The sequence below is a fragment of the Scyliorhinus torazame genome, chromosome 16 (assembly GCF_047496885.1).
Source record: "Scyliorhinus torazame isolate Kashiwa2021f chromosome 16, sScyTor2.1, whole genome shotgun sequence".
Lineage (NCBI taxonomy): Eukaryota > Metazoa > Chordata > Chondrichthyes > Carcharhiniformes > Scyliorhinidae > Scyliorhinus > Scyliorhinus torazame.
In genome coordinates this window covers 130,102,983-130,121,734 of record NC_092722.1, presented here as the reverse complement: position 1 = coordinate 130,121,734, position 18,752 = coordinate 130,102,983, and the positions used below count along the sequence as shown (strand labels likewise).

General features: G+C 48.9%; 1 protein-coding gene across 2 annotated transcripts in view; it reads left to right on the top strand.

The window, feature by feature from the left end:
- lgi1b (leucine-rich, glioma inactivated 1b) overlaps positions 1 to 18,752 on the top strand; it is a 69,848-nt gene that overhangs the window by 40,815 nt on the left and 10,281 nt on the right. For both annotated transcript variants that reach the window (XM_072479054.1, XM_072479055.1), the window contains one exon: positions 575 to 646. In XM_072479054.1, coding sequence (XP_072335155.1) covers positions 575 to 646 — 72 coding nt within the window. The remainder of the gene's footprint in view (positions 1 to 574; positions 647 to 18,752) is intronic.

The window sequence follows — 18,752 nt, the reverse complement described above, 5'->3', positions numbered from 1 at the left end:
AAAACATTGAAACTGATTTTAAAAAGCAAATTAATTTATTCAAATCCATGAAAAATGTCAGGAAATCTTGAAACATGACAGCAGGGATCTTATTTGCTTTCTGATTGGCCAAAGTGATTTTATTGATCATATGATTATTTGGGAGAAGTTTCACAACAAACACAGAAGTCAACCATCAAAGCCCTGAACTATAACTGGAAACATAAGCAGGTTAGGAGTCCAACCACAACCATCACTAAGTTTAACTTTGCCAAGGTAACAAGTTCCAGCTAACTTGAAGGTCAAGAGTCCTAATTTATCCAAGGCTGAGTCTATGGACACATCGAGTTAAGAAATGTTAGCTGCTGAGTCATACACAATTTCAATTAAAAGAAAAAACTATGCACAATAAAAACAGGAGGTCCACTGGCTTTTCAACATTTTCCAGCATTAGTATGAGAAACACGATGGCTCAGGCTGCCTTTGCTGATGTAAGCCATTTTCGCTAAGTTTTGAAGGAAAATTGGCTACGGTAATAGTTGAAGAATTATGTGTTACTAATATATTGTCTTTCATTTTTGTTTGCTTTCAACAGAAGTTTGGCAAATAACAACCTTCAAACCCTTCCTAAAGACTTATTCAAAGGCCTGGGTGCGTTAACTAATATGTAAGAGAGCCATATTTTCATTTCATGATACTTTGTGTTGATATATATTCTTTGTAGAAGAAACATACACATGTTATGTGTTGCTGAAATGGATTTATTCAGGATCCATTAATATGCTAAAATGAACCTTTAATTATTAACTCAGTATTTTATGGGCAGCCTTATTTTGAGCCAAACATTATGTGAATTCAGTGTTTACAGTATATGTGGCAATAGATGAGATTATATCTGCCCTGTGTTAGCTGTGTTACATTGATCAGTCACCAGATCCATGGAGGCACTCAAGGCAAAGGTCTCTTCATAATAAAAGCAAAATACTGCGGATACTGGAAATCTGAAATAAGGATCTTTTTTTTTTTTTATAAAACATTTTATTGAGGTATTTGTGATTTTGTAACAGGAACAGAAGAAACAGTGTACATACAAATATAAACATAGTGCAAAGGCCGTCTTCCTCACAGGTCCCACCTTTCTTACACACTAATCTAAACTAAACTACCCCCCCCTCTCTGCTGACAGTTAATTTTCTCCAAAGAAGTCGACGAACGGCTGCCACCTCCGGGCGAACCCTGACATTGACCCTCTCAGGACAAACTTGATTTTCTCCAGACAGAGAAAGCTTGTGAGCCAGGTCTCTGACTTCGGGGGCTTTGAGTCCCTCAAAGCTACTAGTATCTGTCTCCGGGCTACCAGGGAGGCAAAGGTCAGAACATCTGCCTCTTTCTCCTCCGGGACTCCCGGGTCTTCGGACAGTCCGAAAATCGCCACCTCCGGACTTGGGGCCACACTTGTTTTCAACATCTTGGACATGGAATCTGCAAACCCCTGCCAGAATCCCCTAAGCTTCGGGCATGCCCAGAACATATGAACATGGTTTCCTGGCCCTTCCGCACACCTTGCACACCTGTCTTCTATCCCAAAGAGCCTGCTCATCCGGGCCACTGTCATGTGTGCCCGGTGAATGACCTTAAATTGTATCAGGCTGAGCCTGGCGCATGATGTGGACACGTTGACTCTGCTCAACTCATCCGGCCAGAGATCATCCTCTATCTCTCCTCCTAACTCCTCTTCCCATTTGTGTTTCAGCTCCTCGGTCTGAGTTTCCTCTGACCCCATGAGTTCTTCATAGATATCCAAAATCTTCCCCTCTCCCACCCACACTCTGGAAACTACCGTGTCCTGTATCCCCCTTGGTGGTAGGAGCGGGATGGTTGAGACCAGTCTGCTTAGGAAGTCCCGCGCCTGCAGGTATCTCAACTCATTCTCTCCTGTCAATTCAAATTTCTCCTCCAACTCCCTCAGGCTGGGAAAGCTCCCCTCTATAAACAGATCTCCCATCCTCGATCCTTGCTCCATGCCATCTCCGAAATCCTCCATCCAGCCTCCCCGGGGCAAACCGATGATGATTGGAGTCCAAACCGATGCTCCCTCTGCTCCCACATGTTTCCTCCATTGTCCCCAGACTCTCAGGACTGCCACCACCACCATGGGGCTGGTGGAGTACCGTGCCGGCGGGAACGGCAGAGGTGCCGTTACCAATGCCCCCAAACCCGTGCCCTTACATGATGCTGCCTCTACTCTCTCCCATACCGACCCCTCCCCCACCACCCACTTCCTAATCATGGCTATATTTGCCACCCAATAGTAATTGCTAATGTTCGGCAGCGCCAAGCCGCCCTCCCCTCGGCTATACACCAGCATTACCTTTTTTACTCACGGGGTCTTGCCCACCCATACAAAGCCTTGTTTGCGCGCTTAAAAAAGGCCCGTGGAATAAAGATGGGAAGACACTGAAAAACAAACAGGAATCTCGGGAGGACCGCCATTTTCACTGTCTGTACCCTCCCAGCCAGTGATAGCGGGAGCATGTCCCACCTTCGGAAGTCTTCCTTCATTTGGTCCACCAGTTGGTTCAAATTTAGCTTACGTAGCCATTCCCATTCCCGTGCCACCTGGCTGCCTAAATACCGAAAGCTTCCCCCTACCACTCTAAATAGCAACACCCCCAGTCTCCTCTCCTGCCCCCTTGACTGGATCGCGAACATCTCACTTTTCCCCATGTTCAATTTGGGCCTCAAATGACCCTCTTATGGACGGCCCTCATTAACACTACACCCTGTATGCTTCATCTGATGCCAGTGCTTACGTAGTTACGTTGTATATGTTGTGTTGCCCTATTATGTATTTTCTTTTCTTCCCTTTTCTTCCCATGTACTTAATGATCTGTTGAGCTGCTCGCAGAAAAATACTTTTCACTGTACCTCGGTACACGTGACAATAAACAAATCCAATCCAATCCAATTTATAAACCAAAAATAGGCCAAATTTCCCTAGAATCCTCATAATCTCTCCCATCCCCTCTAGTGGGTCAGAAATGTATATGAGCAGGTCATCTGTGTATAGTGAGAGTCTGTGTTCCACCTCCTCCCCTCCTTCCAGCCCCTTGAGGCTCTCAGCGCAATTGCCAGTGTTTCTATGGTCAGCGCGAACAGCAGTGGGGAGAGGGGGCATCCCTATCTCGTCCCCCGGTGCAGCAAAAAATAGCCCGATGTCAACCTGTTCATCCGTACACTCGCCACAGGCGCCTGATACAGCAGCCTAACCCAGTCGATGAAGCCCCGTCCAAACCCAAACCGCCCCAACACCTCCCACAGATAATCCCATTCCACCCGATCAAATGCCTTCTCTGTGTCCATTGCGACAACTACCTCTACGTCCCTACCCTCTGGGGGCATCAAGATCACATTCAACAGTCTTCTAACGTTGGCCGCCAACTACCTGCCCTTATCAAATCCCGTCTGGTCCTCCCCAATCACATCCGGAACGCAGTCTTCTATCCTTGAGGACAAGATTTTGGCCAACAGTTTGGCGTCAACATTTAGTAAGGAGATCGGCCTGTCCGACCCACATAGCTCCGGGTCCTTCAAAATCAGTGAGATTGTGGCCTGTGACATCGTCGGGGGAAGCACCCCTCTCTCCCTTACCTCATTAAATGTCCTCATCAGCAGCGACCCCAGCATCCCAGTGAACGTTTTATAAAACTCCACTCCGGTCCTGGGGCTTTACCCGACTGCATGGCCTTCAGCCCTACTGCTATTTCTTCAATCCCTATCAGGGTCCCCAGCCCTTCAACCAGCTCTTCGTCCTCCTTTGGGAACTCCAGCCCTCCCAGAAATTGCCTCATTCCTTCCGGGTCAGCTGGGGGTTCCGACATATAGCCTGCCATAAAACTCTTGGACACCCTGTTAATCCCTGCTGAATCTCCGACCAAGTTCCCGTCTCAGTCCTTCACTTTCCCAATCTCCCTGACTGCCTCCCTCTTTCTGAGCTGCTGCGCAAGCATTCTGCTGGCCGCCTCACCATATTCATATATCGCTCCCCTCGCCTTCCTCAGCTGCTCCACCGCCTTCCTTGTAGTTAGCAAGCCAAACTCCGCCTGTAGCCTCCGTCGTTCCCTTAAAAGCCCTGCCTCTGGGGTCTCCGCATAACTCCTGTCGACCTGAAGTATTTCCCTTATCAGTCGAGCCGTCTCTGCTCTATCTACCTTCTCCCCGTGGGCCCGTATTGAACAGCCCTCTGACCACCGCCTTCAGCGCCTCCCAGACCATTGCAGCCGAGACTTCCCCCGTGTCATTAATTTCCAGATAGTTCTGGATGCATTTCCTCACCCACCTGCACACCTACTCAACCGTTAACAGCCCGATATCCAATACTCCAATGCGGGTGCTGGCCACCCTCCGTGCTTACCTGTAAGTCCACCCAGTGCAGGGCATGATCCGAGACGTGATCACTGAGCACTCAGTGTCCACTACCCCCGTCAGTAAAGCCCTGTTCAAGATGAAAAAGTCGATCCGGGAGTACACTTTATGTACGTGTGAGTAGAAAGAGTGATCCTGGAGTACACTTTATGTACATGTGAGTAGAAAGAGAACTACTTCACTCTCGGCCGCCCAAACTTCCATGGGTCCACTCCCCCCCCCATCTGCTCAATAAACCCCTATAGCTCCTTTGCCATTGCTGGCACCCTGCCTGTCCTTGAGCTCAACCGGTCTAGCCTTGGGTCGATGACTGTGTTGAAGTCCCCCCCCATGACCAGCTTATGTGAGTCCAGGTCCGGGATCTTCCCCAACATCCTTCTTATAAGCTCCACATCATCCCAGTTTGGCACGTAGACATTCACGACCACCACCGGAAGCCATTCCAGCTTCCCGCTAACCATGATGTACCGACCACCCACATCCGCAACTGTTCTTCCCGCCTCGAATGACACTCGCTTATTAAACAGGATCGCAACCCCTCTCATCTTAGAGTCCAGCCCCAATGAAATACCTGTCTGACCCATCCCTTCCTTAGTCTAGTCTGATCGATTACCCTAAAATGCGTCTCCTGCAACATCGCCACGTCCGCCTACAATTCCCTCAAGTGCGTGAACACGCATGCCCTCTTAACCGGCCCATTTAGCCCTCTAACATTCCACGTGATCAGCCTGATCGGGGGGCTTCTCGCACCACCACACCCCCCCCCCCCCCCCCCCCCCCCCCTCCGCTAATCAGCCATCACCTTTCTTAGGCCATTCTCCAGCTCGCGTCCCCGCAGGCCCACCCCCAGCAGCCCCCGTCTCCGACCTCCCTTTTGTCCCCCAGCAACAGTCCCTCCCCCGTCAGCAGAGCAATCCCCCCCCCCCCCCCCCCAGTAACAGCACAGTGAAAATAGCCCCCTTCAACAAACATAACATCTGCTCTCCCCCCCCCCCACTGCGCTTCCGTGAACCAGCCCGCCCAGCTAGCTTGGTAGCCCCCACCCATGGCGGCAAACATTTTCCTGCCTATTGTTTCCCCCCTCCCCCGCTCGGACACATATGCAAAAGAACACATTCTCAGACCAGTTAACAGAAGGAAACAAAAAGAAAGAAAAAAACCCTCACCAAAGATTCACACCTCCATCTCCCGCCAGTACAAATGGAAACTTTAACTTACAAAAATATGCGGCAGCTCCAGGATCGATACAGAAGGCATTACAAATATAGTCCAAAAACAAAAGTATTTTTAACGTGAACACTGCAGCAAAGTTCAATCACCTCAGTCCCTTGCCAGCCCTTTCCTTCTGGAAAAGTCCATCGCTTCCTCGGGCGACTCAAAATAGAAGTGTTGCTCCTCATAGGTGACCCAAAGACGGGCCGGCCTTGGCCACGTCTGCGCTCAGGTCTTGGTAAATGTGCAGGTTGCTGTTCTCCCACTTACAGCTCTGTGTCTGCCTGGCCCACCGTAGAATACGCTCCTTATCCAGGAACCTGTGTAATCTCACCACCATCACCCTCGGGGGGGTCGCCTACACGCGGCTTCTTCACTAGTGTTCTGTGCGCCCTGTCCACCTCCAAGCGTCGGGTGAATGCCCCATCCCCCATTAGCTTCTCGAGCTTACCTTCTATATATGCCCCTGCAAGCGCTCCTTCGGCCCCTTCCGGGAGACCAACGATCCTCAAGTTCTGCCAGCGGGACCTATTCTCTAGATCCTCCACCTTCTCCTGGAGCCTTTTCCGCTGGTCTCTCAGCATCCCCATCTCCACCTCCATTGCTGTTTGGTGTTCCTCATGCTCGGTCAGTGTCTTGTCCACTTTCTAGATCGCCTGATCTTGAGCATCCAATCTCTGTTCCAGCCGAGCAATCGATTCCCTAATTGGGTCCAAGCATTCCTGTTTTTGCTTGGTGAAGCCCTCTTGGATAAACTTCACCAACTGCTCCGTCGACCGCTGCATTGTCAAGCCAGGACTCCGGTCGTCCGCCATGCTTTTCTCCGCTGCAGCTTCAAGCCAAGCCTTCTCTGTTTGGCTATTTCTTCCTTTGCAAATACTCCTGGTCCGCTTATCCATGCACTGGTGTGGGACTCATCCTCACAGTTGCATCCACTATCGATTTTTCAAATAAGATCCGAGAAAAATCGTGGAAAAGGTCCAAAGGTCCTTCTTGAGCGGGAGCCACCAAATGTGTGACCTACTTCTTCATGGCCACCACCGGAAGTCAATAAGGATCTTTTCACCGTGGCCATTCAAGAAAGAGCTATCCATAAGCGGCCGTCCATGGAAACAGGCTAGGTCATAGAGGTCTACAGCACAGAAAAGGTACTCTGGGCCATTGAGTGCGCAGGTCAAAAACAACCATTTACCTATCCTAATCACATTTTATAGCACTTGGCCATTAGCCTTGTATGCCTTGGCATTGCAAGAGCACAGCTAAATATTTCTTAAATGTTATTAGGGTCACTGCCTCATAACATTCTAGCAGCGAGTTCCAGACTGCCATCAACCTCGGGGTGAAAAGGTTTTCCCCCACATCCCCTCTAAACCTCCTGCCCTTTATCTTAAATATATGTCCCCTGGTCATTGATCTCTCTTCCTGATCCCTGTACCAAGGGAAAATGTTTCTACCTGTCTACTCTATCTTTGCCTCTTATAATTTTATACATTTCAATCATGTCCCCTCTCAGGCTCCTCTGCTCCAAGGAAAACAACCCCAGTCTAGCCAATCTCTCTCCATAGTTAAAACTTTCCAGCCCAGGCAACATCCTGGTGAATCTCCTCTATACCCTTTCAAGTGTTATCACATCCCTCCTATGGTATGGATTCCAGAACTGCACGCAATACTCTAGCTGTGGCTAACCAATGTTTTACATAGTTCCAGCGTAACCTCCCTGCTCTTAAACTCTATGTCTCGGCTAATAAAGGCCAGTATGCCATATGCCTTCATAACCACCGTATCCACCTGGTCTGCTACCTTAAGGGACCGGTGTACATGCACACCAAGCTTCCTATGATCCTCTGTGCTTCCCAGTGTCCTGCTGTTTATCACGCATTCCCTTACCTTTTTTGTCCTGCCCAATTGCATCACCCTACACTTGTCTGGATTGAATTCCATTTGCCACTGATCAGCCCATCTGACCAGCCCGTCTATATCATCCTGTAATCTCCTCACTATTTACCACCTCACCAATTTTCAGCTCATCTGCGAACTTACTGATCAACCCTCCTTCATTTATATCTAAATCGTTTATATAAAACACAAACAGCAAGGACCCTAACATTGATCCCTACGGGACCCCACTGGACACAGGCTGTCAGTCAGAAATACACCCCTCGACCATCACCCTCTGATTCCTGCCACTCAGCCAATTCTGGATCCAATTTGCCAAATTTCCTTGGAACCCACGGGCTCTTACCTTTGTTATTAGCCTCCCATGTGGGACCTTATCAAAAGCCTTGCTGAAGTCCAAGTAGACTACATCAAATGCATTTCCCTCATCTACACACCTGGTCACCTCTTTGAAAAATTCAATCAAGTTGGTCAGACATGACCTCCCCTTAACAAAACCATACTGACTGTTTTTGATCAATCGCTGCCTTTCCAAAATGCAGATTCATTCTGTCGCTCAGAATTGCTTCTAATAGCGCAGTGGTTAGCACTGCTGCCTCACTGCACCGAGGTCCCATGTTCGATCCCGACTCTGGGCCACTGTCTGTGTGGAGCTTGCACATTCTCCACATGTCTGCGTGGATTTCACCCCCATAACCCAAAGATGTGCAGGGTAGGTGGATTGGCCACACTAAACTGTCCCTTAATTGGAAAAAATGAATTGGGCACTCTAAATTTATTTTTAAAAAAGAATTGTTTCTAATAGTTTCCTTACTGTGGTGATATGCCTGTAAGCAATATTATTGACGGATGATGTGCAACCTCCAATCAACATACCCAAAAACCTGGTGAATCGTTTGACAGTTTTGTCACTGACTTGTGGTTGAAGGCCCAGTCATGCAACTTCAGCAGCCTGAAATCTTTGTTGATCCGCGACCAAATTGTCTTTGGTGTAGCTGATGATAAGCTCCACAAAAGGTTATTGCGGGTAGATGAGTTAGTGCTGGAACAAGCAGTGAGGATTTGCCAGGCGGGCAAGATAGCTGCACAGAGAATAGGCGCACTCTGCTCAAAAAGCGTTGCCGCCAACCCGGAAGAAGAAGCCAGTGCCATTAGTGCTGTGACGCATGTCATAAAGAAACATGGTCTCAGTGGTTTAAGCAGCCGACAGGAGCCACCGCTGCCATCTTGTGCCAAAAGTGTGGGACTCGACAAGCCCCGAAGCATGTCCGGCCTTTGGAAAAGTCTGTTCCAGGTGCGGCCCTAGTGGGCATTTTGTAAAACAATGTTTTGCACGTCCTACCATGGACCGTGCATGATGCAGTTGATGAGATAAACACTGAAGAACAGTTTTTCATCGATCTCATCGCGGCGAGGAACCCGAAGAGTCCGAACAAGAATGATGAAAACAAAATCTTAAGGAAGATTGACGCTAATAAACTTTCCCGAGAGCTTTACATCTAAATTGAAATCGATGGTGGTACTGAACAATTCTTTAATACGATGTGACTATGACCCTAAATCGACAGTCAACCTCATCAATCGGTCTGCTTTGCAAAAGCTGAACGTGCAACGGAAATTCACTGATCAGCCAGGGCTGCTGGTGGATTTCGGAACAAGAACAATTGAGACCTTTGGTGTCTGCGACCTGCTGCTCTCTGTGGCAGACATGGGGCACATGTTACTTTTTCATATTGTAGACATGGACGTTAACCCGAACCGAGGAGTAAAATCATGCGAATCCCTGAATCTAGTCAAGCGATTATGTGTCCAAGAAGATGGCTGGTCAGCTGAACACTTTACATCCCAACAAGATAATAGAGTGTGCACAGTTTATGAGGATTCGGAAGAAATCCAGGTGGAGGATGACAAATCAGAAGAGGGGATGGAACAGACGGTGAGCATTCTGCAATTCTGGTGTTGAAGCACCTGCAAGATGTGAATGTTAATTGGATAGAGCCTATTGTGTATTTCACTAATGAGATGATTACAAAAGCGTATCAGTTGGACTTGCGGCCGCTCAAATCATCCGTTGATGAACCACAGATCATCGCATGCGCAGGCTGCAAAATTGACTGAATGGAAGAAAAAAATGTAACAATGTGAACAATTAAGACCAAACTGAAGCACAAAGGTCGAAGTTCGTGCAGAACAGTTACAAAAACTGTACTAAGTGAATCGTTCTTTAATTTCTTCAGTCCTTCCGCAGTTCCACAGCGTGGAATACTAAGCCAAAGTTCGGCGGGCAAACTCACGGCTGACTTTGAACTTTCCGTCCTATTGCGTGAACAAATAATTCTGTATGCGATGTTGTATTTTACAAGAGAGATCATTGCAGATGATGCTGAATCCGATGACGACTATTTTGAATATCTGCTTAAAGATGTCGACGATGATGCAGAAAGTGATGGCATGGAAGGTGAGACAGATGAAGACCAGTATGAACTACTGGCAGATCTCTTTTTCAGCAGTACAGATGGGCTTAACGACAAGACTCCGGAAGCACTACACTGGTGGTCTGGAAGGAATGATGAGGTGGTCACAGGGGATGCCCAGACACTGCGAAGAGTGGGAGCTTGGAGATGGCGCATTTAAAGATTGAGCTGCTGTTACCACAGAGGATCAGCCACTGACCGAGCCAGAGATGGAAGAAACCATCCTGATATTAGAGAAACTGGCCTCAGAAGTACGTGGTGACTCGTTCCACGTCTTTGAAACGGTTCCTGTAATTCACTCCCAAACTATCGACAACTCCGAAAAACATCGATGACCACTGTGATGACAGCGAATTGGATGTTGCAGTAGGAGGCAAATCTGACACTGACCCAGAGGAAGAGCTGATTGACAATCTCAATATGCAGCTCAACGGATCACTCACATATTTGTGAGTTTGACCAAGATGGCCCAGTGGCTGGATCACCATGACCAGAGAACATCATAATCTCGAGTGACAAAGAACAAGTGAGCGATGCTCCAACGAGCCAAGAAATGGCTGCACCTGTAACCCCAGTTCCAACCTTAACTCAGGCACCAGAAACCGAGGCCTTCCAACATATCGGTGAGGCCACAGAAGTGGGCATTGCCATAGCATCCAAAGATGACGCTGCGCCTGACTCTGCAGACCTCTCAGCACACGGTAACAACCAGCACCGCGCCAGAGGCTGCTACGGCAAAATACAAAAGCAGAGACGCAAAAAAAAATCATCGTATTCTCAAAATAAAGAGAAGACCGGGAGCTCGTCCCAACAACTGACCTGCAACAGAAATAACGACAAGCGGCAAACAATGTCATGCCAGGAAGCGCAAAAGAAAGAGGCTGCTGACATAAGTGTGGCTGTCATGTACACAGGCCTTCCAAAGTTACAGAGCAAAGAGGAAGGACACAAGAGGCCAGCATGTAAACCAGTCTTCGAAGAGGTTGGCAGCAGCTTGAATGATCACAGACGTGTTCCCATGCTTGCCTCCAAATGTGTTCTAGTTAAACATGAAAGAGAGGGGATCATGTTGGATTTCTGGCCTGCTGGCACTTTCCGGGGCTTTAACCACCAGCCCTACCCCTCTCACCACCCTGACTACACCTGAACCTGCCCTCCCCAACCCTTGGCAGTTAAAATTCTGCCGTGTGTGTCAGTAGCTGCCTTTAGAGATGGGACTGGTCCAGGAACCTCTATGACCTGGAGATGTTGAAGTACCAAATTGTGTTTGTAGCCAAGGATCTATGCAGTCTGAACCCCTGGGATTAGGAAGAGGCCCTTGAGCTGGCTTCTGGTACATTGTAGCCTTTCCGATTTAATTTGCAAGTATTATTTTCACTTGCACTTCACAAAACGCTCGCTCCTGTAACCCACCCGTTGACTCCAGCCCCTCCCCCACCACCACCCAAGGACTGAATGTATCTGTACTGGTAAAAGCAAATTACTGCGAACTCTGGAATCTGAAACATAAACAGACAATTCTGGGCAAACTCAACAGGTCTGACAGCATCTGTGGAGAGAAAAGGGAGCTAACATTTCGAGTCTGGATTAGTCTTTGTCAAAGCCAAAGCTCCATTTTCTCTCCACTGATGCTGTCAGGCCTGCTGAGATTGTCCAGGGATTTCTGTTTTTGTATCTGTACTGGTACTTGCCAGTGTAGCAGGGGGTAATGGATCGTGCTGAGAGGTGCTCAGTTGAGGCTGGCAGCTTTTTTAGGGAGTGAGCATCAAGACCCCATTAAAACAGATTTTTACACTCAAAACACACAGTGCAGAATTTTTTTTATCATAGAATTTACAGTGCAGGAGGCCATTCGACCCATCGAGTCTGCACCGGCTCTTGGAAAGAGCACCCTACCAAACCGTACACCTCCACCCTATCCCCATAACCCAGTAACCCCACCCAACACTGGAATGCTGCAGCGTGTGATGGAATGGGGAGATGAGAATGAAAAGCGAAGGATAGCATTAGCCATGAGCTTGGGAGATTCCTTCATACTTATTTTGCCGTTGGAGTTATACCTTGAATGGGGGGAGACAGTGGCATCATGGTAATCTCCCTGGACTAGTAATCCAGAGGAAGAGGCTAATATTCTGGGGGACACGTGCTGAAATCCCACCATGACAGTCGGTGGAATGTAAATTTAATTAATAATCTGGAACTATGGGCGGTACGGTAGTGCAGGGGTTAGCACTGCTGTCTCACGGCGCTGGGGACCGGGGTTCTCGGGGTCACTATCCATGTGGAGTTTGTACTTTCTCCCTGTGTCTGTGTGGGTCTCACCTCCATAACCCAAAGATGTGCTGGGTAGGTGGATTGGCCACACTAAATTGCTCCTTAATTGGAAAAAATAGAATTGGTTACTTAAAATTAAAAAAATAAACAAATCTGGAACTATAAAACTAGTCTCAATAATGGTGGCCATTACTACTGTCTACTGTCAATTGTCACAAGATCCCCATCTGGTTCACTAATCTTAAGGAAACCTGCTGGCCTCTCCGTGACTCAGACCCACAGCAACGCGGTTGACTCAAAACTGCCTTCTGAAATAGCCTAGCAAGGAAACTCGGGATGGGTAACAAATGCTGGTCTTGTCAGCGATGCCCACACCCTGCGGTGAACCACTGTAATAGGAGATGTAAGGTAGGACCTGCACTACAGGTTCGCCGGTAGCTCCTGCCGGCTGGCTCCGCCCACGGAGAACTGTATAAATATGCATGACCTCCAGTGCCCTGCCATTTCGCCAGCTGCAGCAGGAGGACACGCATCTGACTGTAATAAATTAATGCACGATCAATTGCACGTTATGGCCGCCGAACACGCGAATCGCCTCATGCGCGATTGCTTCGTGACGGGGATTGCGTCGGACCGCATCCGAGAACGATTACTGGAAGGGGCTAAGCTCGAACTGGCGGAGACGAAAACCTTGGCGCTCTCCATGATGGTCGCATCTCGTAACGTACAATCGTACCCCTCCCACCGCGCTGCCACCCTTCTACTCCTTCCTACCCCTCCGGGACCCCGACGACGACCTCCTCAGCCGGGGCCCTGCCTTCCCAATACGCCTGCGCCGCACGCCGATCCGCGCACCTCGGGGGTCCCCGCTGCTACTTCTGCGGTCAGCAGAAGCACCCCTGCCAATCAAAGGATCTCCCTAGCCTCCGGATCCCACTCCGTCCCGATCCGAGGCTTTTGTACAGTCACCCTAACGGTCCAGGGCGTAGAATTTAGTAACTTCCGCCTCTATGTCCTTCCTAATCTCTGCGCTGCACTCCTGTTGGGCCTGGACTTCCAGTGCAACCTCCAGAGCCTCACCCTCAAATTCGGCGGGCCCTTACCCCCCCTTACCGTTTGCGGCCTCGTGACCTTCAAGGTCGATCCCCCCTCCCTTTTTGCCAATCTAACTGCAAGCCCGTTGCCACGAGGAGCAGACGGTAAAGCACCCAGGACAAGACCTTCATCAGGTCCGAAGTCCAGCGGCTGCTTAAGGAGGGTATTATCGAAGCCAGCAACAGCCCCTGGAGAGCTCAAGTAGTAGTGGTTAAAACTGGGGAGAAACACAGGATGGTCGTGGACTACAGCCAGACCATCAATCGGTACATGCAGCGCGACGCGTACCCCCTCCCACACATATCTGATATGGTCTATCAGATTGCGCAGTACCGGGTCTTCTCAACAATTGACCTGAAATCCGCCTGCAACCAGCTCCCCATCCGGAAGTCGGACCGGCCACACACATCCTTCGAGGCGGACGGTCGCCTCTACCACTTCCTTAGGGTCCCTTTTTGGTGTCACAAATGGGGTCTCAGTCTTCCAAAGAGAGATGGACCGAATGGTCGACCATTACGGTGTGCGGGCCACCTTTCCGGACTTAGATATTGTCACCATCTGTGGCCATGACCAGCAGGACCACGATGCCAACCTCGATAAATTCCTCCGCACTGCCACTCTTCTCAAATTGACCTACAACAAAGAGAAGTGTGTGTTTAGCACAACCCGGTTAGCCATTCTCGGCTATATAGTCCAAAACGGACTTCTTGGGCCCGACCCCGACCGCATGCGCCCCCTCATGGAACCTCCCCTCCCCCACTGCCCCAATGCCCTCAAACACTGCCTGGGGTTCTTTTCCGACTACACTCAGTGGGTCCCAAACTATGCGGACAAGGCCCGCCCACTCATTCAGTCCACCCAATTCCCCCTCGTGGCCGAGGCACAACACGCTTTCGCCCACATCAGAGCAGACATCGCCAAGGCCGGGATGCGCGCAGTGGACGAGTCACTGCCTTTCCAAGTAGAAAGCGACGCTTCAGACGTTGCCCTTGCCGCCACTCTAAACCAGGCAGGCAGACCCGTGGCATTCTTTTCCCGCACCCTTCATGCCTCGGAAATTCGACACTCATCCGTCGAAAAGGAGGCCCAAGCTATCGTTGAAGCTGTGCGGCATTGGCGGCATTACCTGGCCGGTAAGAGATTCACTCTCCTTACGGACAAACGGTCGATAGCCTTCATGTTCAATAACACACAGCGGGGCAAGATCAAAAATGATAAAATCTTGCGGTGGAGAATCGAGCTCTCCACCTATAATTACGAGATTTTGTATCGCCCCGGTAAACTCAACAAGCCCCCAGACGCCCTCTCCCGAGGTACATGTGCCAGTGCACAATTCGACCAACTCCGGGCCCTACACGACCGCCTTTGTCACCCGGGGGGTCACTCGATTGTACCATCTGGTCAAAGCTTGCAATCTGCCCTACTCCGTCGAGGAAGTAAGGACAGTCATCAGGGACTTCCAGGTCTGTGCACAGTGCAAGCCGCACTTCTACCGGCCGGACCGTGCACGCCTGGTGAAGGCTTCCCACCCCTTTGAATGCCTCAGCGTGGATTTCAAAGGGCCCCCCCCCCCCTCCACCGACCGCAACACGTACATTCTCAGTGTGGTCGATGAGTACTCCAGATTCCCCTTCGCCATCCTATGCCCCGATATGACGCCTGCCACCGTCATCAAGGCCCTCAGCACCATCTTCGCTCTGTTTCCCCGCCTACATCCACAGTGACAGGGGATCCTCATTCATGAACGATGAGCTGCGTCAGTTCCTGCTCAGCAGGGGTATAGCCTCCAGCAGGACGACCAGCTACAACGTCCGGGGAAACGGGCAAGTAGAACGGGAGAATGGGACAGTTTGGAGGGCCGTCCAGCTGGCCCTACAGTCCAGGAACCTCCCAGCCTCTTGCTGGCAGGAGGTCCTCCCTGACGCTCTGCAGTCCATCCGGTCACTATTGTGCACCGCCACTAATAACACACCCCACGAACGTGTTTTTACCTTCCCCAGGAAGTCCACATCCGGGATGTCACTCCCGACATGGCTCGCTGCTCCAGGACCGATCCTTCTCCGTAGGCACGTCCAACTCACAAGGCGGACCCCTTGGTAAACAGGGCTCACCTGCTCCACGCCAACCCTCAATATGCCTACGCTGAGTTCCCCGACGGCCACCAAGATACTGTCTCACTCAGGGACCTGGCACCGTCAGGATCCACCCCAACCCCCCCCCCAATGCGCCCCCCCCTCCCCTTTTCCACACAAGAGGTCGAAGAGGACTTCTGCACGCACCCAGAGTTCCCCGATGACTGGCCAGCATCAGCACCGCCACCACCGCCATCGGTACCACCTCCACCACCGCCAGCACTGACTTCGCCGCCACCGTTACGCCACTCCCAACGAAGCACCAAAGCACCGGACCGGCTGAACCTTTGATGGACTCCGGACCGTCAACATGGTCTTTTCTTTCCCTACCACTGTACATAATTGCACTAATTGTATATAGTTTCACGTCACACCCTCCGGACTCATTTTTAACGGGGTGAATGTGGTGAACCACTGTAATAGGAGATGTAAGGTAGGACCTGCACTACAGGTTTGCCGGTAGCTCCGCCCACGGAGAACTGTATAAATATCCATGACCTCCAGTGCCCTGCCATTTCGCCAGCTGCAGCAGGAGGCCACGCATCTGACTGTAATAAAGCCACAGTTGTACCCAACTTTAGTCTTTGTGCAATTGATCGTGCATCACACCCCGTGAATAGAATAAAGGGAAAATATTACCTCCTATGCTCAGCCTTCCTTGGTATAAATCAAGGGTCTTAACTGGGATATTACTTTCCCCACTCTATAGGGGGCAGCACGGTAGCATTGTGGATAGCACAATTGCTTCACAGCTCCAGGGTCCGAGGTTCGAATCCGGCTTGGGTCACTGTCTGTGCGGAGTCTGCACATCCTCCCCGTGTGTGCGTGGGTTTCCTCCGGGTGCTCCGGTTTCCTCCCACAGTTCAAAGATGTGCAGGTTAGGTGGATTGGCCATGATAAATTGCCCTTAGTGTCCAAAATTGCCCTTAGTGTTGGGTGGGGTTACTGGGTTATGGGGATAGGGTGGGGGCGTTGACCTTGGGTAGGGTGCTCTTTCCAAGAGCCGGTGCAGACTCGATGACCGAATGGCCTCCTTCTGCTCTGTAAATTCTATGATAACATCAGCATTTCTCACTTGTGGTGTTCTGCAATCAAAAACCAGGAAAAAAATTAGCATCAAGGTTCAGGTGCCATGGGTAGCAGATGTTTTGTGAATATTTTTGTAATTTGCCACAATTAGACCAAGTAGCAATTACGTGACGTACAGACAATGCAAAGTACCCTGGAATAAGAATAGTACCTCTATACATTTCAAAGATATAATAGTTCAATTCTGTAGAAAGCCTAATGGGGTATAAAAAGTGCAGGGGTGAAATTAAAAAAATAAATTAGGAAAATAAGAAGAGGGTTAAAATAATATTGGCAAATAAAATCAAGGAAAACACAAAGGTATTTTATATATAGATAAAGAGCAAGATATAACCAAGTAAACAGTAGGGACAATTAGAGGTCAAAAAGATAGCTCGTGTGAAGAGCACACAAAGGGCGGCACGGTGGCACAGTGGTTAGCACTTATGCCACTCAACGCGTGGGACCCGGGTTCAATTCTGGCCTTGGGTGACTGTATGGAGTTTGCACATTCTCCCCATGTCTGCATGGGTTTCTTCCGGGTGCTCGAGTTTCCTCTCACAGTCCAAAGATGTGCAGGTTAGGTGGATTGGCCATGCTAAAAAAAAATTGCTCCTTAGTGTCCGATATGCAGGTTAGGTGAGGTTATGGGAAAAGGGTGGGTGAGTATACCTAGGTAGGGTGCTCTTTCAGAGGGTCGGCGCAGACTCGATGGGCTGAATGGCCTCCTTCTGCACGTGTAGGTATTCTATTCTATGATAAAGCATACATTAGTTAAGGAGGAGAGTGAAGTATTAGATAAGATAAATAGGGAGGAACATTTAGGGCATTAAGCATCCTTGAAAGTGGATAAATCTCCAGGCGTGGATGAAATGTATCCTAGGCTGCTAAGCGATGAAATGGCAGACACTTTGACCATCATTTTCCAATTCTCTCTGGCTATATGTATGAGGCGAGAAAACTGGAGGACAGCTAATGTTGCAACATTGTTTGAAAAGGGAGGAAGGATAGACTCAAGAAATTGCAGGCGAGTCAGCCTAACCTCAATGTTGGGCAAAATATTAGAAAGCTTTCTGATAGACTGGATAAAATCGTCATTTAAAACACGTCAGATGAATCAAAGAGAGCACAAATTTGTTAAAGCATGGTCATATCTGACTAACTTGATTGAATTTTTTGAGGAGGTAACAAGCAGGATTACATGGGTTTTAGCAAGGTATTTAACAAGGTCCCATATGGCAAAGAAAATTAAAGCTCATGGGATCTAAGGGAATGTGGCAGGTTAGATTCAAACTTGGCTCAGTTGCAGAAGCAGAGTTAGGCTGATGGGTGAATTTGTGACTGAAAGATTGTTCCCAGTGAGGTTTTCCAGGGCTCAGTACTGGGTCCCTTGCTGTTTGGGGTATATCTCAATGATTTAAACTTACGTGTCATTAAGGAGTTATAAAATTATACAAAAATTAGTTGTGTGCTTGATAATAAAGTGCTGTTGGCTGCAGGAAGGTATCAGTGGACTAGTCAGGCGAGTAGAAAAGTGGCAAATGGATTTCAATCTGGAGAAATGTGGGGTAGGCAAAAAAAGCAAGAGAATACAAAATAAATGGTAGGATACTCAAGTGTAGAGAAACAGACTGATCTTGGGGTGCATGTCCACAGATCCCTGGAAGTACCAAGATGAGGTGGTGATGGGAAACTTTTTTTATTGGCTGAGGGCGAGAGAATAAAAGCAGGCAGGTCATGCAGGTCAACGTTATAAAATACTACAGACTTCAGCTACAGAACTGTGTACAGTGCTACTCACCACATTACAGAAAGGATATAGTCGCACTAGAGAGGGTACAGAGGAGATTTATAAAGATGTTACCCAAAATGCCGGATTTTAGCTATAGAGATTTGATAGGCTGGGGCTGATTTCTTTGGATTAGGGGAAGCTGAGTGGAGATTTAATTGATGTGTATAAAATTATGAGAGTGGATAAGAAGGACCCATTTCCTTAACAGAGAGGCCAATAATCGGAGGGTGTGTGTTTCAAATAAATTGGTTGAAAGATTAGAAGGGAGTTAATGTGTAATTTCTCTTTCACCCAGAGAGCTGTGGAGGTCAGGAACTGCCTGGAATGAGAAAGAAATCCTCATTGCATTTAAAAACACTTAAGATATGCACTTGAAGTGCTGTAAACTAAAAGCTGGAAGGTAGA